The following is a 22,710-nucleotide window of genomic DNA, read 5'->3' as shown; positions in this document are numbered from 1 at the left end:
AGCTTTCGCCTTCTCCAATGGCAAATATTTTTTTAACACCAAGAGCAGTGTTTTACTACTTGAAATGGTGTCCAAGATTTTTTCCCCCGTTTTTGCGAGCTGAGAAGATACCCTGGTTAAAGTGATGTAAAGTATTTTACTTTCCCCTCAACGTGCCCGGATCCTGTGCTGAGTCGGATGGCGTCCAGCAAACCACCCTGCTGTGGGAGAGCCTCCCTGCTGCGGCGGCTGAGTCACCGGTCCCCCTCCTATCTCCGTTTGTTAAAACGGCCTGCATGCAGCCTTCACATCACACGATGCGTGTCCAGTCAGCCCTGCCGGCCCCTACAACGCTATCCCCACAACTACCAGCCATCAGCATCAACAGTCGTACTACCTCCTGGCAAGCCACCAGCAACTGAGATCAACGGAGAAAATGAATGTCGCAGTTTTGAATCAGCCAAAAATGCAGAGGAAAGTAAGCCTGCCCCTACAAAGAGAGAGAGAGTGAGGGAAAGAGTGGGCGAAGCCTGAATTGTCTGGAGCATTGCCCAAACCACTGCAAGCTTGTGATAGTTCTTTATTTTACCCTTCCACCAGAGAACTAGGCTCCCTGTGTCTTATCCGTTCCTGAACTGTAAGTGACAGCAACAGTTACTTATGTAGGGATGCAGTCAAGCACATAAGAACCGAGTGATTTGTCTTACACACACACACACACACACACACACACAGGCACACGCATACACATTATTTACAGCACTTGCACTTTAGATGTTGAATAGCAGCTGCGCTGTAAGACTTTTATATTATGCTGCCTGATATTGCAGACATGTTTGTAGTAATATGACTAGCAGTTATTTCATATATGCTCAGGGTTTTCTATTTTAAGTATTGACATTCCAGATGTTGAGCTTATGAACTCTCCTTTATGTAATAACCTTGTCAAAGCCTTAGTCCTTAAAGGTCAGAGGTCAAGGGAGAAGTATGCTGTCGGTCCGGCCAGCCCCGACTCCCCACCCCCACCCCCACCCCTTCTTCCAACTCTACTGCTGTCTGACAACCTCCTTCCAATCCCCCACCCCCCCACCCCCTCCCAGCTCATCTGTCATCTCCATTCATCCCTACAGGACAATAGCAACGAACCCAAGGAGTCCACATCCAAGGTTTGAACTGACTCTGCTACTCGTACCTTCTCTCAGATTGTCTGTTCTTTGTACAGGTGCCAAATGTGCACAGCTGCTGACAATAACTTATTATACATGTCTGACTTTCATCATCTCTCCGTTGTTTGTGTTCTCACACTTTGTAACTAGTCGTAAGACAGTAGTGGTGGATTGATACATGTGTCACCATTACCACTTTGCTGGATGTAAAAACCAAAGCTGTGAATTTCAGAGGCTACTGCAGTCGGGTAATCATCTCCGTAGCTTTGTCACTACAACCCCCCCTTAAAATGACACAGTCCTTACATTGATGTTTTTTAAATACATATATAAAGAATGTTGCTTAGCTAAGCTTTAATGTTCATCTTATGGCATCTTTTACAGTCAGTTTAGACCCGAACTGTATATGTGTGTATCATGAGTTTATCACAACACTGAACCACATGTACCACATGAGTTTGTTTTGTTTTTTTTTTTAATAGAAAATTGAAATAAATCTTGACTGACCTGAATTAAGTACAAAAAGCTCAAAGGCAGTAATTCTAACTTTTTGATTTGTTTGCATCGTCTGTTTACATCTGTCCCCCACACTTCATGTTGATCAGTGTCAGAGTATTGTCTTTGCATTTCTGTGTGATAAGACAAAAGAAGAATGTATGTGCTGTATGGTAACTCTTTACTTTAAGTCCTCCTGATAACATGATATATGAAAACAAATCTTATGTTATTGCAGCTTTTTTTTGTTGTTATATAAACTTGTTAACGGGGCTGCAACGATTTTCATTTTGGATTAATTTGTCAGTTATTTTCTTGATAAATCGATCAGTTGTTTGGTTTATAAAATGCCAGAAAATGCTCCAAAAAAATGTCAGTCAGTGTCAGAGCCCAGGATGAAGTTCTCAAATGTTTTGTTTTCATCCACAACCCAAATATATTCAGTTTGTTGTTCAAGAGCAGTAAAGAAACCAAAAATATTAACATTTTAAAAGCTGGAGTCCTTTTTAAATGACCTAATAACCTATTAATCGCTTATCAGATTAATTTGGGAACTATTTAATAGTTCACAACTAATCAATTCATTGTTGCAGCTCTAACTGTCATTCATTTTGTGTTTATACATCAGCCTCCACCTCAGGGTGCCCACAGGAGTGCCTATTATATGTTTCTATAATGTTTATAAATACAAACGAGGGGGACTTCAACTAAAGTTTTGCCCACTGACATATAGTAAAATTGATAATGGACAGCTGTCCCAGTTGTTTTCAGGTTGCAGTGAGTTGTAGTTTTTACTGTCCTGCATTCACTGCAAGCTAACATTAATCCAAAGTACCAGCAGGACCAATGGGACTCAGTCAGAGGATGTTGTGATATTTGTTATATCATCTTAGTTCAGAGAACTACAGAGACTGTTGTGTTGGACACAGCTTTATTTGAGTCTGTTTGTTACAGCTTTGGTAGCTTGATCAGTACTGATGATCAAATCAGCTATCAAACATTTTAGTATTATAAATCTCAGTAATAGATATGTGAATAGGAATATAGTCAGTCAGTATCTGGGACTGTTTAGATCAACATGGAGAGACGAAGATTTCAGTAATTTTCACTCTTGTTTTGTTGCTAGCGTTGGTTTTTCTTTTGTAACACAGTAAGGTCCTGTTTACACCTGGTATTAACGTGCTTCTTTGGTGATCACATCACATGTGGACAGCTCTTAGTACGGGTGTGAATGCAGCCCTGACTGGGTCTTGAGATCAAATCGTTAAGACCACACTGAGAGGTGGTCTGGACTGCACATGGCCACATTGTTTAGTTACATTGCGTTTGTTTGTATGTTACTCACATACTCTTCAGGAGAGGTCATCTACAGCAGAATGTAGAAGATTTAATAAGTCTAGTTAACTGAATATTTTACATCAGTGACTGATCCCAGCAAGCGTTTTTTGGTTTAAAAAAACGTCTAATAGCCGTCTACATGAAGACCTGACATCTAGGCTAAATCGCGGCTGAATTTGGGCTGTCAGTGAAAATTTGGTAGACGTCTAACCATAGCCAAAGTGTAGACGTCATCAATATGGCTATGTAGAGACCATGTCCAAAAAATGGAGATAAACATATTTTAATTACTGTTGACTCTCCATATGTGATTGAATATCATACCGCACGCCATCTGCAATGGCCAAAATTACATTTAATCAATTTCAAAATGAAATCGGCTAGATTTGGGTTACATGTAGCTAGACTAAATCGGAGCTAAATATAGCCAATACGTTTAAATCACGACTATTGCTTGCTGGGATGTTTTGTTGTTGTTTTTTGTTATTTTTTAAACTGAGAGAAAAATCTGAAGCTCTTCTGTCATTTTGACAGATTAAACACTGAAGGCGATCTGCCTTAACTTTAAGTAATTCACACTCCTGCCCTGTTGGTGGTGTCTGCATATTAATAAGCTTTTGTCTAGTTTTGTATTTGATCTCACAAACATGACCTCGTTGTCCAGCTTGCTGTAGCCAAAGAGGTTACATCTTTGTTTTTAGCCATCACATTGGTGGGCTTCAGTGTCTGCCCGGCTCGACTCTGGCATTAACGCCATTGATAACCGTTATATAAAGTTAGCTTTGTGCTGCCAACAGGTAGCTCCGTCACCTGTGTATGCGGATGGACTCTCACAAACTGTCCCTGGTGTGGAGCTCACATTCCTGCAGCAATTTCATGTGAAACAGAGCAACAGCTGCGCGAGGACAGGCCAAAGGAGTCAGTGCACTGCATGCAGCTGTACAATGAAATAAGATTTTAAATATTAGAGAAGTCATGTTTAGCATCACCTCCGTGGCCAAAGCATCAACAGTTTGCTTTTGATTAGCCCAAGAAGGGTGAATGCGGTGGAGGATGACGGACAGTCATTTAATACCCATAGCTTTTATCAGCCAGTGACAGCTAAATTTAAAATGACGGACAATATCAGATTTTGACCTAAATTTTACAACCCTGTCTGTCAAAATGAGGAACAAGGAGAAAGTCAAACGCCACCTCTGGATAGAATTCCTTGCTTTTTTATTGAAGTAACCCTTTGCATTGTTGGAGGGGGCGGTGATAGGGACCCCATCCCTCCACAAAGACATCTACAGTCTCCCACAGTCCGTCCCCTCGAGGCAATCTAATATATTGTTGCTAAAAAGTGCATATAGCATAACAAACCTCCCACCAGTTAAAAACAACAGCACATTTGTTCCGTGTTGACTCGCCTATAGAGCGGGGATGTGAGATCCATTCACAAGTGCTCACACAAAGACACATTCCAATGCCAAGTGTGGACAGACAAAGCTGGCCATGTTTGACCGGACGCATGTTAATATCAGGAGTAAAAAGGGCACAAGCTTAATTTCTAGTGATTTCAACACTCAATATGAATGAGCTCCTGAAGACATAAATATATTTTTCTGTGTCTCGTTCTGTTCATATATAATCATCTTTGCAGCACCACGCCAACTACAATTCAGTTGCCCGGTCCAAGAGCAGAGAGAGAGAGACGGAGAAGAAAGACTCAGACAACACACAAGGCCGATCCAAAGAGAAGAAGGAAGAGAAGGATCGCAAAGACAGGAAAAGAGTCAGTATTAACAAGATCCCTGCACTTTGAAAAATGGGTTTTTGGAAAGGTCATCCTGTGTTTCTCTATTTTTTTTTTTAACTCCATATATTTCTTGTTCTAAAGTTAGCCAGTGTTCATTTTCATTAGAGTAGCAACAAGGGGTGGAATATTTTCAGACGTGTTCAACTAACACGTCAGTTTGCAAATGAGATCTCTACAGTTGGGATTTTAAGTTGCCACTAACATACTGCACGTCTTCTTTCTCCTTTAGGATCATGCTGTCAATGACCGTGAGACGAGCCAAGAGTCCAAACGTAGAAAGGATGAGAACGGAACCAGTATGTTTGTGTTTGACAAACCCGAAATAACCGTTCATTTACCAAATACAGTGTAAAAAAAAATAATGAACAAAAGCAAATTCAATTTGTCTTCACAGATTCCTCTAAAAACAGCAAGAGCACAAGTCCTTCCTGCGACTCCCCGCTTTCTGCTGAGAAAGAGAAGAGCAAAAGATCCAAATCTTCCAGTAAAGAGAAAGCGGAGTCACTGAAACCTGAGCGGACGTCCTCTGGAGGCAAAAAGGTCAGCTCAGTTAGTCACCCTCCAACACTGTCACACTCTGTCCTGGTCTGTTCGCAGGGAACATGACCTTTAATTCAGGAAGTTGGAGTCGTCCCTTGTTGAAGAATGTTTTTTAGTTCAAATGTGTATTTTCATTGTGTGAATAAAAGATTAATACGTAAATGAATGCTAAATATTTATGCTTGTGTTGTTGTGCCTCAGGAGTCCAGACACGATAAAGAGAAATCTGAAAAGAAGGAAAAGAGGGACAGCAGCGGAGGAAAAGAAGAAAAAAAGCAATATCCTTAAATGCAGAATGACACCTAGGTCATGATTGATTTTTTTAGTGGGAATATTTTAAAGTGTGGAGTCTTTGTCTTTCACTGCTGCAGCAGATCAGTCGGGGTTACCTGGTCGACACTGACACACAAAGCACCCTGTTTTAAACTAAACATTTGTGCACCAGTGTTTCAGTGTGTGTGAAGCACAGCCGCTCCGCTGCACCAAATGTGTTTTCCATTTGTCTCCACAATGAGGGCGTCACATCCATTTTCGTTCCTATTGTGTGTCGCTGAACGCGCTGAGATGCAACAACTGTTCAAGACCGCAGCAGATGCTTTATTGCATCGAGAAGCCAGCCAGCAGGACTCGATTGTAAACATAATTAGCGCGCTAATCCTCGGCCTATAACCATTCAACTTTTGTAATTTGAGCATTAAGCGCGGGCTAATTTCTGTCTGGCAGTTACAGCAGCTCCCTCTGATCCAGCTAAACCAATCATGTGCTCTTAAACTTGGATCTCATAATTTCAATTGGACATTTCAAAGAGCCATTGTGTTGCACATACAGTTGCTCACTCACTTTATACCAGGCAGTTATTTACAATGCACTGGCGCTCCACATGAGTATTAATGCTGTTTCTCTCATTTCCTAAAATGGAAAAGTACTTCTGTTGTTTTGGTTGCTGTTTATGTTGTATTGAATGTTTTGAAGCTTGTCTCTCTTCTATGATAGAAACACATGTTTTTTGACAATCAGTAATTCAGTCTTTGCTTAATTTACAATTTCCCTTAACAATCATACTCATAAATCCTCTGACAAGCACAGATAATGTGCACTAATCAGTGAAGGTAAGACACATTCAACTCCTTTGCAAACCGCTCTCAGTACAGCATGTATGTGGTCAGCATTTAATGTCTGCTCTCCTCTCTGATCCACAGCAGAACTGGAGACGCTGTGTTTTTATCTGCAACTCCATCTGTACTATGTTGTTAACTCGTACTCTCATTTCTGCCTGTGTTGTTTTGCTGTAAAGTCTCCTCCCAAGTGTTGTTAGCTGTAGTTACTTCAACTTACAGATCACCTCATTATTTTTCCATTTCAGTATACAGTAAAACGGCTGAAATATGTTTTTCTTTTTGTTGTTTTTCTTTTTGTATTCTTCAGTATGGGCACAATGTGCTGCTCTAATCACAATGTTATTATTCTAATTAGAGAAGTGGTTACTGTATGAAATGATCTCTTGGTAACACCTGGTCATGGATTCAATAATCTCATGCTTGAATATTTGTTTTGTACATCGTCAGGCTTTGCTTTTTGCTCGTTTTATTGGAGTTAACATGCTTTCCGTACTCACTTACCTCATATCCTTTTTGAGATACTTAGATACTTTTTATTTATTTATCTCCACCTTTTAATCCGAGTAAGACAGTAGACGTAAGTGAGGAAAATGATACAAAGGACCAGTTTGTATATTGTGTACAATAATAAAGAGGGTAACATGAAATTCACATCATGTTATTTCTTTTCTCTTTCTTTTTTTTTTTTTTTTTGATGTCCCTTACAGTGATTTTGTGTAAACCAGGTTTTTACATAATTTATAAAAAAAAAAAAAATGCCAGTTCGATCTTGATTCAAATGTAGAATTGTAAAGATAAACCAGAGAAAACAATTCTGAAGCTCTGTACTCCAAATACAACTGTTTCAAAACGTCTTTTGGAGATTTTATCTGCTGTACTCAATGAGTGTAAGCTTTTTTTAAAAAAACAAAAACCAATAAATAATAGTTTTCCTAGTGTGTCACTTTGATATCGTCTCCTATCATTCTTTTTGTCTGTCTCTGCAAACAGCTCAGTGTCCACAGACCAGTCAAAGCCGGTGTAGAAATTGTTTGAATTTTCACTGTTTGTACAGTTGAATGATTGTAAGAGGTTTTCAGCTCACACTCATCTGTTATTTTTCTGTTTGTCAGTGTAGCCTGTTGACCCACAACACTGAAATACATTTAGCTCAAGAGTCTTAATGGGCCCGTCTTGATATCTGATTGAAGCTTTGTTTTTATTGTGGATACAGTTACATTTGCAGCTTGATCAATCAGATTACCCTCCTGCCATTGACTCTAAATCAGCTCTGTGTTAACTGGTCAAAATGACTCTGGCTGTCTTGACTTCCCTGATGTCACACACAGAATGATAAAACTACAACACTTTATTTTATGGGTCCCATAGTTTCCCCCCAAAAAAGTCTAGAAATGAACTAAGTTTACAGAAAGTTTCTGGGGAGAAAAAACATAATTTGGTGATCACAGTAAGGTGAATGAACAAAGTGATGCACTTCCAGCTGATTCTAATATATTGACTGAATAATCTGTGGAGTCTCAGAGTCAGTGCTCAACAGGTAAGCTGAGTATCCAAATGTGCAATGTGTTGGGGCAGCAAATGTTCTGTTCTTGTGTTTTGTTCTCTCAGTGCTAGAGATGTACTGATACCACTTTTTCCTTCCCGATACCGATTCCGATCCCTGAACCTTAGGTATCTGCCGATACCGAGTACCGATCCGATACCAGCGCGTAAAATAAAAATGGATGGGATATGAACTGCTGTATGTCTCAACTCCTAAAACTCTGTGTAAAATATTAAGAAATAAATACATAATAGTAGAATCAATGCCATAAAACTTTTTTATTATTATTATTATTATTATTATTATCCAGTGTTGACACAGATCAAGACACAGGTTACAGTGCAGCCACGCAATTTGGTAAAAAAGACATTTTAAAGGTTACAGTAGAATGCTTTTTAAACTCCGCTCCGTTTCCGTTTCATTTGCCTGTAGCGTGCATATGCGTAATGACGTGAGGCGTTACATGGTATTGGATTGGTCATAGGCTGTACTCGCTGATACCCGATACTGCATTTTAGGCAGTATTGGAGGCATTGTTTTATTATTTTATTTGGAAGGAGGACAGTGCACATTAATGAACATTTCTGTAAATGTGTCAGTTTTAGCCAAAGGCTAATTCACAACTGTGGTCCTCCGGCATGGTGTTAAAAACCAAAGTCATTAAAATCCATCAAACAAAAACAGGTAGTCAGGGACAACCGTATAACACTGCAGAACGACATCAGAACAGACAGTAATACAAAACAAGGACAATACATCTAGAACAAAACACAAAATGCAAGTGTGACCAATACATTTAGTGCAGTATAACACAGTGCAACATGATTTTAATGATGATAAAAAGATGATGATGATAAAAAAGTGAGGCAAAGCAATGCAAAATTCCGATACTGGTATCGGTACAACTCTACTCAGTACATTAGATCCAAGTACTTTTTCTCAAAATGCCTGTTTTTAAATTCAACACAGTTAACAACTATATGCAAAAATTTCTCTGAAATTTGTGCCAAACAATATTTCTCACCAGAAAACACATCATGAGAATGATTGGACCTGTAAAATGAAAGCCAAACTTACGAACTCTGTAAAATTCCCCCTTCTTTCTAACATGGAAACCCATTGGTGCCAGGTAAAGAAAAGGATTGTACTAGAAGTTAAACACAAGACAAAGACAATATTCTAATCAATCATGGCAGATTTGCCTTTTAAATTTGTGCAAACTGTTTCAAAATAACCACAGAGACCTCCATGTACATGTGCACATCAAATTTGTCGTCATGATTAATGATTCTGCTTCAAATCAGGCGTGTTAGAGACACAACTCCACTGAAAATAATGGATCATTTAACTTCTCTTTCTGCCAATAACTCCCTCATGACTGTTCATTCAAACCAATTCTCTCCATCAGTCTCATCAGAAACACCACAGAACTGAGGGAAACCTGTGTAGTCATCTTTCTGAGAGCAGCAGTAGTAAAACCCGGATCATTTTTAACTACGACACAGACAGACCCGGGACAGTGATGGTCAACATGATGTGATAGAGGCTGTTTACAAATCTACACTCATTTTGTTATGTCACTACTGTGCTAATTAAGTCCAGGTGGTTCTTGTATGTGCTGTATATTGTGGGATGTTTCTGTTGTTGCTCAGCGATGAGTGCCCTTTGTGTAGGCAGAATGCCACTGAGCATTTCACTGTATTTCTTTGACAGGTAACTTGATTAGATCACTGTGATAAAGTAAAACATGCTGACCCTCAGATCTCCAACATGTCCAGACAATTAATTCAATGTTAAAGGAGTCATCGTGTGTTCATGGCTGTAGATCTGTGAGCAGCTGTATTCATATATTCATATGTAGGAAAACTCTCCGCAGGACTCCCAAACTGTCAGTGCATCATGACGAGGAGAGCCCTGTGGTTAAAGGGGACGACAGCAGCAAATGTGATTGTCCATGATTGGCTGCAGGTGTTCATTAAAACCTGATAATGGACACCCACTAAATAGTCCTGTCCGTTCACTGTTCTTAATGAATGCGCTGGTAACATAACAGTATCAGCCTGTATCCGATATGAGAAACCATAGCAACAGGGATGCAGCCAAAGCCTCCTTTGACAGTTTATTTACAGAGTGTAGTCGTTCAGTGTCTCATCCTCTGAACACCACAGGATGGAGACTGTAACACACAAGCTGCAGAAGCTACACTGCCCCTCTGAACTCACTGATGCTTTGTGTCATATCAGTGGTGCTGTAGTGGAGGGTACAGAGGGACCAAGAATGAGTCCTTAAACATGGAAATAAGTTGAGCTGAAATAAGGTCTTTTGTTAACACAAGCTTAATAGACTCCTGAATTTTGAAGCTTTTATGTGTCTATAGAAAGTGGTTGCTAACAAGAGGCTAAATGACACTGCAGAACATCATTATGTCAAACACAGCTTTGCAGCCTTGCTGTGGTAGGGATGTTAAATCATGCGACTGTAGTGTAATTTGTTTATAGCGAGACGTTTGCTTTTTACCTCTGGTGAATGCATTTGGGTTTCAAAAATAATGCGTAAAATAATAATAAAACATAACATGTAAGTATCATAAAAAATTGTTTGCCAAAGAGCTTATTTTCTGGGGAGTTCCCACAGCCCTATGTTCCCACAGCCCTATGTTCCCACAGCTCTATGTTCCCACAGCCCTGTGTTCCCACAGACCTATGTTCCCACAGCTCTATGTTCCCACAGCCCTATGTTCCAACAGCTCTATGTTCCCACAGCCCTGTGTTCCCACAGCTCTATGTTCCCACAGCCCTGTGTTCCCACAGCTCTATGTTCCCACAGCTCTGTGTTCCCACAGCCCTATGTTCCAACAGCTCTATGTTCCCACAGCTCTATGTTCCCACAGCTCTATGTTCCAACAGCTCTATGTTCCCACAGCCCTGTGTTCCCACAGCCCTGTGTTCCCACAGACCTATGTTCCCACAGCTCTGTGTTCCCACAGCCCTATGTTCCAACAGCTCTATGTTCCCACAGCCCTGTGTTCCCACAGACCTATGTTCCCACAGCTCTATGTTCCCACAGCTCTGTGTTCCCACAGCCCTATGTTCCAACAGCTCTATGTTCCCACAGCTCTATGTTCCCACAGCCCTGTGTTCCCACAGCTCTATGTTCCCACAGCTCTGTGTTCCCACAGCCCTATGTTCCAACAGCTCTATGTTCCCACAGCTCTATGTTCCCACAGCTCTGTGTTCCCACAGCTCTATGTTCCCACAGCTCTGTGTTCCCACAGCTCTATGTTCCCACAGCTCTGTGTTCCCACAGCCCTATGTTCCAACAGCTCTATGTTCCCACAGCTCTATGTTCCCACAGCTCTGTGTTCCCACAGCTCTATGTTCCCACAGCCCTGTGTTCCCACAGCTCTATGTTCCCACAGCTCTGTGTTCCCACAGCCCTATGTTCCAACAGCTCTATGTTCCCACAGCCCTGTGTTCCCACAGACCTGTGTTCCCACAGACCTATGTTCCCACAGCTCTGTGTTCCCACAGCCCTATGTTCCCACAGCCCTATGTTCCCACAGCTCTGTGTTCCCACAGCTCTATGTTCCCACAGCCCTGTGTTCCCACAGCTCTATGTTCCCACAGCCCTGTGTTCCCACAGCTCTATGTTCCCACAGACCTATGTTCCCACAGACCTATGTTCCCACAGCCCTATGTTCCCACAGCCCTGTGTTCCAACAGCTCTATGTTCCCACAGCTCTGTGTTCCCACAGCCCTGTGTTCCCACAGATCTGTGTTCCCACAGCCCTATGTTCCAACAGCCCTGTGTTCCCACAGCTCTATGTTCCCACAGCCCTGTGTTCCCACAGCTCTATGTTTCCACAGCCCTATGTTCCAACAGCTCTGTTCCCACAGCCCTATGTTCCCACAGCCCTATGTTCCAACAGCTCTATGTTCCCACAGCCCTATGTTCCAACAGCTCTATGTTCCCACATTTCCTTTTTCATAAATTTGTATCAGATTTTATCCCCCTTTCTCCCAATTTGGTAGCCAATTACACCCAACCTATTATCCCCCCTAACCCTTGTGGGAGGATAGGGTTTAAATTGGAGGGAAATGTAGGAACACAAGACCTAATTTTGAAAATGTCCTAGAAATGTGGGAACATAGGGCCTAATTTTAAGAAAAATCTTAGAAATATGGGAACTGTGGGACCATTGGGCTGTGGGAACATAGGGCTGTGGGACCATTGGGCTGTGGGAACATAGGGCTGTGGGAACATTGGGCTGTGGGGACATTGGGCTGACCCCATTTTCTGCAATGATTTAAAATCCACTGGGAAAATCCCACAGGCTCTTGGACGAGGGAACCAGCTAAGCTAACTTCTGCATCAGTCCACAGAAAAATGTCTTCCCTTGGAGCGCTCTATACACAGGTATACGGAGTGTACTCACCTTTTCTTCTGGCCACTTACAGTAAACCCACCTATTGGACATAAAGCCACTGGAATATAAGAGAGTACTGTAAAACTTCAATTAAAGGCCCAGGCGTTGCTTATATCACTGGGATCAGTGGGCCTATGTTTGGGACAGGTATTGGCAATCTAATCAAATTGATTATTTGAATCAGTGTGAATATTACTTGTATATAAATGAAGCCTCAGATAATGTATCAGTTATGACTCATTCATTTTATGTAGCTCTGACAGACAGTGCATTAGACAGAGAGTGAGTTACGCCATTGAAGGATTATGGCACCCGGCATACCGTCACAACACCACTTCATCCTGTTAAAACAATCCTCACAACTTGGATTAATTCTTAAGAAAAACCCTTTTGATTCTTTTGATCTGAGGACACTTACTGACTAATGTATCAGGGAACACTAGGACCCAGGTGAAATTTAGCCAATCAAGGTGAGAGCACCTGAGCTGTTAAAAGGCTCATGGGAGCACAGATGTGTGAGCCTCATCCTTCATCTGTGAACACTCCGGTGCACATGCTCGCCTGGGTCCTAACAGTCCAGGGAAAGTGCTGATTGCTGTTTGTTATATATTCAATTGTATGTTGTTCATTGTACAGTTTTATCTGTATTTTTGTAAACTGAACTTATGGTTTTACCTTGTAGTGCTGCAGCTAGTGTTGGCCTATGGTCACAGGAGCAGCTGGTGCAGTGGGAGTTCACCTGTTGAATTGTGGTGATATAATTTAAGGTTTGGTGTCACTGGTGGTAGTTTGGGTGTTGTCCTGTTGAAAAGGGGTTTATTTTGTGTGTAGTTTTGGTTATCCACATATAGTATACTGCCAGTGTACCGGCCTACAGATTGATCGGCCACAACCCTGCAGCAAGACCCTTAAACTTTTAAATGCTTTTATATTACTGCTGTCAGGGGCCTGGCATTTTGACTGTTGGCTTGTAGCTGTAGCTTGTAGCTGGCCTGTAGCTATACGAAAGAGAACATAGGTGCATAAAGGAATGTGAATAACTTACAGGGTAAACGAGGAATGGACACTAATTTGAGGTATCCAACAATCCAGTTTTATACATCCAAAGAACCTGAACTGCTTGGCAACAGTCCAGGTGTCTGATGGTGACAGGTGTTCATTTATTAAAGTGTGTAGCCACACCAGGCTAGTAAAAGGGACTGGGCGTTTAACTGGGACTAGGGTTTTAGTTGAAGTTTTACAGTGTACCCACTTCCTCCTTGGTAACCTGGCCATCTATGGTGACCTAGCGCTACTTTAGGCTGCAGCCGACAGTGACGTTACTCACGGTGCATCGTTTGTTTGTAAAAATCTTCATATTGATTTGAGGACAGTGACACGACTGGGTCGCTCGTCTTGTTGTTAAACATACTGTCAAATTATATTTACTGTTTGTCACATGTGCACAGTCGTATTGAGTTGAATCGTGCTAGCATTATGTTAGCTTTCTGGCTAACAGCTGAGCCAGATATCTCCTGTTGCAAAGTCGTCCAAGTATCTACGGTTCGTCTTATTTACTGGAGTCGTTTACAGCTTTTCCATTGCATAAGAACGTTATGGGATAGTAATCGTTGTTGCAGGTATTAGGTAAACCCTCAGGTGTTACCAGGGAAACTGAGTTATGGCTTGTGAAAACTTAAGATTTTGACTGCAAAATGCATGAAATATAAATGAATATTCTTGTTTTTTTCTTTGGTAAGTGACGATGGTGTAAGTGGGGTCCATTATCTGGAATTAATGGCCAACGGGAAGGTGAGAGCCATTTGACGTGCAGCAGGGGTAATGGACACCACATCAGGCATTATCCCGTACGTATAATGTGTTATTTCTGACACACTCTGGATCTAACCATGAACATTTTTCCATTGTGTCTACCTTTCCACCTCATTTTCTCATCTCCTGGCACAAATGGACCTCCACACCAACATTAAAGCAGCATGTCTGTCTAAGTTATAGTAAACTCTGCAGTAATACTTGTGTGACGTAAAGTAGCATAAACCTGCAGTGGAACAAACATATTCCTCTGACTGATAAATGACAGTAGATTCATTTCTTCAGTGACAGTTTATGTATTTTTTTTTTTTTACATGTAAGAAAAGATGAAAGTCCAATAGATGAATATAAACCTGCTTTTATTAAGGAAATGTAATAAAATCCTTTGTACATGACCTCTCCACAGAGGTTCATTGTGTCCATACATGCAACTCTCATGGTTGAGGTACTGTTACAAATGAACTGGAAAAACTAAAACCAAACCGGATCAAATGTCGTTATGAGACTAACTAAACCAGGGTCCATTTTGAGTTGCAGTTTGGTCAAACTATCACCAAGTTCACATGCACTTTATCCGGGGAGAAAAGGATGAGAAAGTCTGATATACTAAACAAATGTAGGCGTACATGGTTTGTAGCATTTGTAGGATTTTTTTCCTTCAGTTTATAAAAAGTTCACTTATACAAACAGACAAACGTTTTCATTTGTAGCTCTTTCCTGAATGTACAGTCCACCTTCTGCATAATGCATAGACACAGAAAGCTCATCACAACCAAAGAAGCTATGGTGTGTTATCATTTACCAAAAATGTTGAGTTCACAGCTGCAGATACTGCATTTACATGAGAACGGCTTCTAAGTGTGTACAAAGTGTAAACCATAAGCTCAGTTAAACCATTTGAATATGCTGTCACATAAAAAGGGGTCACTCTCATAGTCTCTAAAGGATTTATAATGCTTTTGATTTTAACAATATGGCACTAAGTGATTAAAAGCAACCTCATTTCAATAAAAAAACTTTTTTTTTTCCAAATGGTGGCAGTTGAATCAAATGCAGTCTCACATGGTTGATTTAAAACAAGCATCTAAGTGAATACAGTCAGTTGTATACAATGTCCAACAGGCTCTGAAAATGACGCCACCTAAGCAGCTTCAGGTGACCTCTACTTTCATATTATTGATATTTTCTGAGTAAAAACAGGGGTACAATGTTGTCACTTTAATTGATGCTTAACCCTATCAACTGATGCTTGTCCTAAATATCATGAAACTGAAAATAGTCTTATAGTAAAACAAGAAAATGACTTTACTTCACTAAATATAACATTTATCCAACTTAAGATTTCACCACAAAAATATGTCTGTAAAATGACTTAATAAGTACTCCCGGATGTTTTGATTGCAAATCATGGCTTTTTTTTCTTTTTCATCAAAATAGAAAACAACAGAAATTTCAACAGTTCATCTAATTGTCATTTGAAGCAATTCTTTTTGCCCTATAGATCCACAGATTTTGTTGTTGTTGTTGTTGTTTTCAAGTGAATACAATTTTAATTGCATTGCCATGACGCCGAAATGCTCCATAAGGCACTACAAGAGGCAAATCTCATGTTTCCAGAAGCAAAAGTTCTGTTGCGTCATTGCCCTCTGTTAGTGTGACGGGCCTCACAACCCAGAATGAGCACTTGTTGACTTGTAGGCTTGAGTCCAAGCTGATGACAAAGAAGGCTGTTGCCTCTAGGATGCCAGCCTCGGGGTGTCGGGGTCACACAGAGTGGCTGTTACCATCCAGACGCACCAGTGGGAATCGACATATTTCACTTCTGCAGAGGAGATGAGCAAAGGATAACAATCACATGAAAAAGCTGCCACGACACTGTGAATCATCTCTGGCTGCTTTGTTCAACTCAAAAATATCATTTCCCCTGCTGCCTCAGACAGATTAATTGAACTCAAAGGGAATACTGCACCCACAGAGTGACCTTTTGTATGTGAATAACTTATCTTGTGTATCCTGTGTTCTTGATGAATGGAAGGAAATGATGTCTGCATTGATCAACAGCAAAACTATATCAAACCATCAGTTTACAAACACTCACACAACTTGAGCAGTATGATCCAAGTTTATCCAGTCGTATGCTCAGTACTTCCCAGACACACACATTTTAGCCAAAATCTCACTTTTTAAAACAATTCCAAACACAAAAAGTGTGCACAGATAGTGCATACATTTGACTTCTGCCCGTGCATTCTCTTGCACACATGTGACTGTGTGCGCTGCACATTTATGGGTGTGACTTTTTTTACGGAACTGTTTTAAAAGGTTTTAGCAAAAATGCATGTTTAGGAAGTACTTTGCATAAGACTGGATACATGAGACTGTTATAAACATGGTCCCCTCTTACTTCAATTAATCAAGAATGTTTTTTGGTTTCTTCAGTCACTATTAAGGCATGTGAGAAAGACAAAGTTGTCTTCACGAATTCAAAGTTACACAGGATGAGTATTCCTTTTAAGTAGAATAGTTGGTAACACTTTACTTGAAGGTGTCTACATAAGAGTGACATGACACTGTCATAACTATGACATGACACGGTCATGAACCTGTCATGAACATTATGTACATGTCATAAACGTTTATGACTGCTGTCATTAAGTGTCATTCGGTTTTTGTCATGACAAGTTGACATTGTTTGGGTTGTCTTGATTATGACAACTTGACATTAATCAAAGTGACATTACCAGAAGATGCACCTCTTTTTGTGTTAATGACAAGATGACATACTGATTGATACAAAGACAACTTCTGGTAATGTCACTTTAATTAATGTCAAGTTGTCATAATCAAGACAACCCAAACAATGTCAACTTGTTATGACAAAGACAACTTCTGGTAATGTCACTTTGATTAATGTCAAGTTGTCATAATCAAGACAACCCAAACAATGTCAACTTGTTATGACAAAGACAACTTCTGGTAATGTCATTTTGATTAATGTCAAGTTGTCATAATCAAGACAACCCAAACAATGTCAACTTGTTATGACAAAGACAACTTCTGGTAATGTCATTTTGATTAATGTCAAGTTGCCATAATCAAGACAACCCAAACAATGTCAACTTGTCATGACAAAAACAACTTCTGGTAATATCACTTTGATTAATGTCAAGTTGTCATACTTAAGACAACCCGAACAATGTCAACTTGTCATGACAAAAACAACTTCTGGTAATGTCACTTTGATTAATGTCAAGTTGTCATAATCAAGACAACCCGAACAATGTCAACTTATCATGACAAAGACAACTTCTGGTAATGTCACTTTGATTAATGTCAAGTTGTCATAATCAAGACAACCCAAACAATGTCAACTTGTCATGACAAAGACAACTTCTGGTAATGTCACTTTGATTAATGTCAAGTTGTCATAATCAAGACAACCCAAACAATGTCAACTTATCATGACAAAGACAACTTCTGGTAATGTCACTTTGATTAATGTCAAGTTGTCATACTTAAGACAACCCAAACAATGTCAACTTGTCATGACAAAAACAACTTCTGATAATGTCACTTTGATTAATGTCAAGTTGTCATAATCAAGACAACCCAAACAATGTCAACTTGTCATGACAAAGACAACTTCTGGTAATGTCACTTTGATTAATGTCAAGTTGTCATAATCAAGACAACCCAAACAATGTCAACTTATCATGACAAAGACAACTTCTGGTAATGTCACTTTGATTAATGTCAAGTTGTCATACTTAAGACAACCCAAACAATGTCAACTTGTCATGACAAAAACAACTTCTGGTAATATCACTTTGATTAATGTCAAGTTGTCATAATCAAGACAACCCAAACAATGTCAACTTATCATGACAAAGACAACTTCTGGTAATGTCACTTTGATTAATGTCAGGTTGTCATACTTAAGACAACCCAAACAATGTCAACTTGTCATGACAAAAACAACTTCTGGTAATGTCACTTTGATTAATGTCAAGTTGTCATAATCAAGACAACCCAAACAATGTCAACTTGTCATGACAAAGACAACTTCTGGTAATGTCACTTTGATTAATGTCAATTTGTCATAATCAAGACAACCCAAACAATGTCAACTTGTCATGACAATAACCGAATGACACTTAATGACAGCAGTCATAAATGTTTATGACATGTACATAATGATCATGATAGGTTCATGACTGTGTCATGCCATAGTTATGACAGTGTCATGTCACTCTTATGTAGACACCTTCAAGTAAAGTGTTACCCAATAATTAGTTCAAAGTTGGTTCATGAGTTGTGAAAATGAGTTAAGTTATCTGAACTTAAGATAACAAGTCCACTAAACTCAAAATATTAAGTTCAATTAACACACATCAGAATAGATCATGAGTGCACTGGGGTAGGGACTGACTTTGATCCTAACACTCATCATGGTTTGCACCGTTTTCATTATCATGAAAAGAAACAACCATAACTTCAGTTAACAGGTATTAAAGACAAACAGCACGTTTCCAAACAGTGGGATCTCTGAGAGTTTTAAATCTCAAACAAGGCATGCTGGGAAGTCTGCTCATGTGCTCATCATGTTGCGTGAGCTGATGAATAAAACATATGTTTACATTAAGTTAATGGTGAAAGATCAGCATATTCCACTAGATGGATTTATGATGTAACATATTAAACTTTGGGACGTACCCTTTAGATCTTAACACTCTCTGTCCCGTACACGTTGTAGCCTTCACGGTACGTGGCAAAATTCTGGGTGTTTGCAGGAGGGGCTGGCTTAAAGTTTTGGGCATTCTTTGCCAGCTTCAGTCTTTTGGTTTCTTGCCGTGACTTATAGCAGAACTCTATCAAAGCCACAGTCATAGCCAGGCCAAGCCCTCCGACCAGAATATAGAAGACTCCTGCCACGTTGCTCAGGCTTAGTGCACTTGTCTTGTCCTGGGGGAGGTAGAGACCACCGTTAAGACTTCTTTTACTGGCACTCTGAGGCTGACCTCAAACATCACAATGCACATCCTGCTGCACTATGACTAAACAGTTACTCAGAGGAGGCTGATGCTAATTGTGTCTACAAAACCCTCTGAGATACAGATGCCTAATTTAGCCTATAAAGTGAGGTAAATTGGAACAACTTAAATATGTCTAGTTCCTCCTCTCAAGTTATTTCTAAGAGCTGGGAAGGTGAATGTAGACAGAGATGCTATCTATCCTGCTTTATGGTCTCTTTACGAGGCCACGTCTAGAGGAAGGCGGTCGTGGTCGTACAGGTCTACAGATTAAACCCTCGATTCACTATCATAGCTGCTCAACTTCAACACACTGCATTTACAATCAAAGTGGCAAGCTGTGGAGGGTGAATTGAACCATTTTGCTGCTATTAAAAGCCAAACATTGATATTGAAATTAATTTATGTGAGGTTTTACCATTTGCATTCTAACCTTTAGGGACATGTTGCAGCCCTAAAGGAAGTAAATTCACATTTTCATATCTAAAAAGTCGTATTTACATTAATTTAAGAAGTGAAAAACAACAACAAAAAAAGTTCCTTACTCTGACACTCCCTGGATGAGACCTGACTATTAAATACTATTTGACCACTTTGTGCTCAGATGGTATTTAAAGGTCACTTTGGACTTTGTCAGAATAAGGATGCCTTTGGGAAACTAGCTGGTCATACTGGCGTTAGCAGGTTGCATACAAATGAATAACATCAACGATAAACTAAATTTCAATAAAGGTTTGGATGACTAAATAGCAGTATAATGGTTTCAATTCTATGATTCAACTTTTCAAAAATTTTATGGTATGAGTAAAAGAATAGTGTAATCATGCTGTAATGTTACAAATATTAAATTGTCTACATACAGCAGCAATAAAGTCATGTGTAGTGTGCAAAGAAATTAGACTATGTGTGAAGTAAATGTAGTTTTTAATGTGAGTATTGACACATATATCATGTCCTGATCAATATGTCTGGGAGAATGTATGCTTTAAATGTTTGCATATGAACAGTTAGGTCAAAATGCATTTTTCAATCAGTATAAAAAGACCTGCAGCGACTGACCTTACTTCCCGAGTCCTTGGTTCCACATTCACCCTTATCGTACCACCATTTGTTTTTCAGCTTGTCTAAGATGCCTTGTTCACTGAGTTTCAATACTGCAAGGTTTACAGGAGTTCTTCACGTGGGAAATAACATAAATAACATTTTATTATGTTATTTTATGTTATTAAACTTTTTAAACTACTTTATACTGTGCAAAGCGATAGAGTAGGGTCCTGGCCAACACATTCACAGATAGCAAGCAACACTACAGTATATAAAATGTAAATATATGTATGACCTTTCATAATCCATGACTACCCTAGCATGCCAGACCCCACCTATATCGCTTTGAGTAATCGGCACACACTGATCACAAGAAGAGAAAAAGATTTGAACTTGCAGAATAAAGCAGCTGCTGCATAGCTTTCACAGAATGAAAGAAAACAGAGGCAGTCATTGCTGAGGGCACATTATTTCGCTATGGGCAGCCTTTTTGATGTTTAGCAAGGTGGATCTAACAGGAACCCTTTCTTGACTAACAGACAAAACACAGCAGTCCAATTTCATTAACAGCTGTCAGAGGCTAATGTCTCACAAAATCACCCACACAAAGAAACATGGTTATTATGAAGTGTTTCTGAAGCCAGATGGGGTCGAGAAAATTTGGTTGTAAGAGTCTCTAAAGACACTTTTTTCTACACCAAATCCCTGATGAGTCACAGATTGAATTTTTTTGTTTTTGTTTTGCAAGACATTAAGTTGAGTTTCATTGACTGATAGATTCCCATGCTTATTTCCTTTCAGAAATAAGATCAGTGTTTGTAATCCAACATCATGAAATATATTGTATTCACCACTGTTGTACAGACTACAAATCCTGTTCTGATTATTTATTTAAAAACAAAAAACATGAAGAAGTCATGCATGATGTTAAGTGGATGATCTGCAGTCCTGTTCTCCAGGCAGAGCTCTTTGAAAGGCAAAGTTATGATGATTTAGTTCAAGTGTTAAAAACTTAGACGCATGAATTTAAATAACAAACTAATTCCTGTGACGCAGCCTCGTCAGTGTCGCTGCCTTTTCTTGGCAGAGGAGCAGAGAGATTTGAACATAAACTCTGAACTAAACGCTTGTTACACTTTATGAATCAAGCCGGATGCAAGGAAGGTGATTTATAATTATATTTTCTGGACAATGAGACTTTTTTGGATGTGTAATCTCTGTGTGATGCAATTTAGAGACACAAAAAAGCTTTCAAGTGAGTTGTTTTCCTCTTAATTTTTCACAGTAATGCTGTTTAAGGGGAACACATTCATCACAATAGAAAGCACTTTTAAAGTTAATTATGAATGAGCATGTATTGACTTTTATCTTGCCTTCTTTTACTCTCTGTGACACATGACTCTGACCTTTCACCTCCCGAACAGAGAATAAAATCTGACAACAGTAATTGATTCTGTCTCAAATTTACCTCATACTGCATTGTTTTTCTCAGTGTCTTATCTTTCCATCACATAAAAATAACTACAGCTGGTTAAAGGTTATGATTGGTTGTGATCGGATAATCTGTCACACAGGATTGTGGGTAGGATGATTTACTCTACTGACTTGCCTTTTCTCCTCATTATAAATTACACATCTATATTCTTTCTGCTCTAACATTTAAAAAAAAAAGCTGCAACAACCTGCTGGTCATCCGATAAAGACCTCACACACACCACCAGGTGGTGGCCATGGACTTTTAATAATACTCTGATGAGCACTGTTTAGAGACACTCATATATTTCCCTGCATCTTTTCTCATCTGAAAACCTAAATAGCAAAATGTCATCCATATATACCACACATTGTGCACAGACATAGTGTATAGCAGTGGCTGCAATGACACATTTAATTAATGGTTTTACACTGGACTTTGGATCATACGTATGTGGATGAAATTTACCTTTCGTCACCAGACAAAGATATAAAATAAAAATGAAGAGCTAATGCTGGAGCCTGACAGAGCAATGAAAGGGGCTTCAGAGGTGAAAAAAAAAAAACGCTTGTGAAAAACACTAAGTGACAGTAACAGAGAGAAACAGAAAAAAAACTGTTCATCTGTTTCCCTTTGTCCCTAATCAGCTGGGTTTGTAATTATTTGTCCTAGGAACATAACATCACAGTATTAAAGTATTTCTGCTCTATTGCCCGTTACAGTGTGGTCTGTGTTGGCATATAACTCCCCCTGTCATTTACTGTCAAAGAGCTGTCCCAAACCTCTGATGTAATCGCAGTTTACAGCTCCACAGAGAGTGAACTCTGATAAAACAGGTGATTTATCAGGCCCGAGCTGACTCACATTTACAGTGCACTGAGAGCATTTCCACCATAAACAGCTCCATTTAAAGCAAGAACTAAGAATGATAATAATGTGCTGCTGCT

General features: G+C 39.6%; 2 protein-coding genes across 9 annotated transcripts in view; one reads left to right on the top strand and one right to left on the bottom strand.

Moving 5' to 3' along the window:
- thoc2 (THO complex 2) overlaps positions 1 to 7,383 on the top strand; it is a 32,021-nt gene extending 24,638 nt beyond the window's left edge. Inside the window, exons 33-39 of one of the 2 annotated variants that reach the window (XM_078172645.1) lie at positions 1,110 to 1,145; positions 4,621 to 4,752; positions 5,006 to 5,072; positions 5,171 to 5,316; positions 5,518 to 5,594; positions 6,379 to 6,425; positions 6,519 to 7,383. In XM_078172645.1, coding sequence (XP_078028771.1) covers positions 1,110 to 1,145; positions 4,621 to 4,752; positions 5,006 to 5,072; positions 5,171 to 5,316; positions 5,518 to 5,594; positions 6,379 to 6,406 — 486 coding nt within the window. In that variant the 3' untranslated portion in view covers positions 6,407 to 6,425; positions 6,519 to 7,383. Of the gene's footprint in view, positions 1 to 1,109; positions 1,146 to 4,620; positions 4,753 to 5,005; positions 5,073 to 5,170; positions 5,317 to 5,517; positions 5,595 to 6,378; positions 6,426 to 6,515 lie in introns of both variants that reach the window. The other variant, XM_033634451.2, reaches the window with a different exon arrangement.
- Positions 7,384 to 14,557: 7,174 nt separating this feature from the next.
- The window catches only part of gria3a (glutamate receptor, ionotropic, AMPA 3a), a 96,924-nt gene continuing 88,771 nt past the window's right edge, over positions 14,558 to 22,710 (bottom strand). For 4 of the 7 annotated variants that reach the window (XR_013492366.1, XM_033647593.2, XM_078172643.1 and 1 more), the window contains 2 exons: positions 18,929 to 19,177; positions 14,558 to 16,037 (listed from right to left, as the gene is read on the bottom strand). Coding sequence is in view for 5 of the 7 variants with exons in the window: in XM_033647593.2 (XP_033503484.1) it covers positions 18,932 to 19,177 (246 nt within the window). In the remaining 2 variants the exon portion in view is untranslated. Of the gene's footprint in view, positions 16,038 to 18,928; positions 19,178 to 20,304; positions 20,420 to 22,710 lie in introns of all 7 variants that reach the window. The other 3 variants (XR_013492365.1, XM_078172644.1, XM_033647601.2) reach the window with 1 other exon arrangement.

Source organism: Epinephelus lanceolatus, chromosome 11 (assembly GCF_041903045.1).
Source record: "Epinephelus lanceolatus isolate andai-2023 chromosome 11, ASM4190304v1, whole genome shotgun sequence".
In the NCBI taxonomy this organism is placed as follows: Eukaryota; Metazoa; Chordata; class Actinopteri; order Perciformes; family Serranidae; genus Epinephelus; species Epinephelus lanceolatus.
This window is presented reverse-complemented; position numbering and strand designations above follow the sequence as displayed.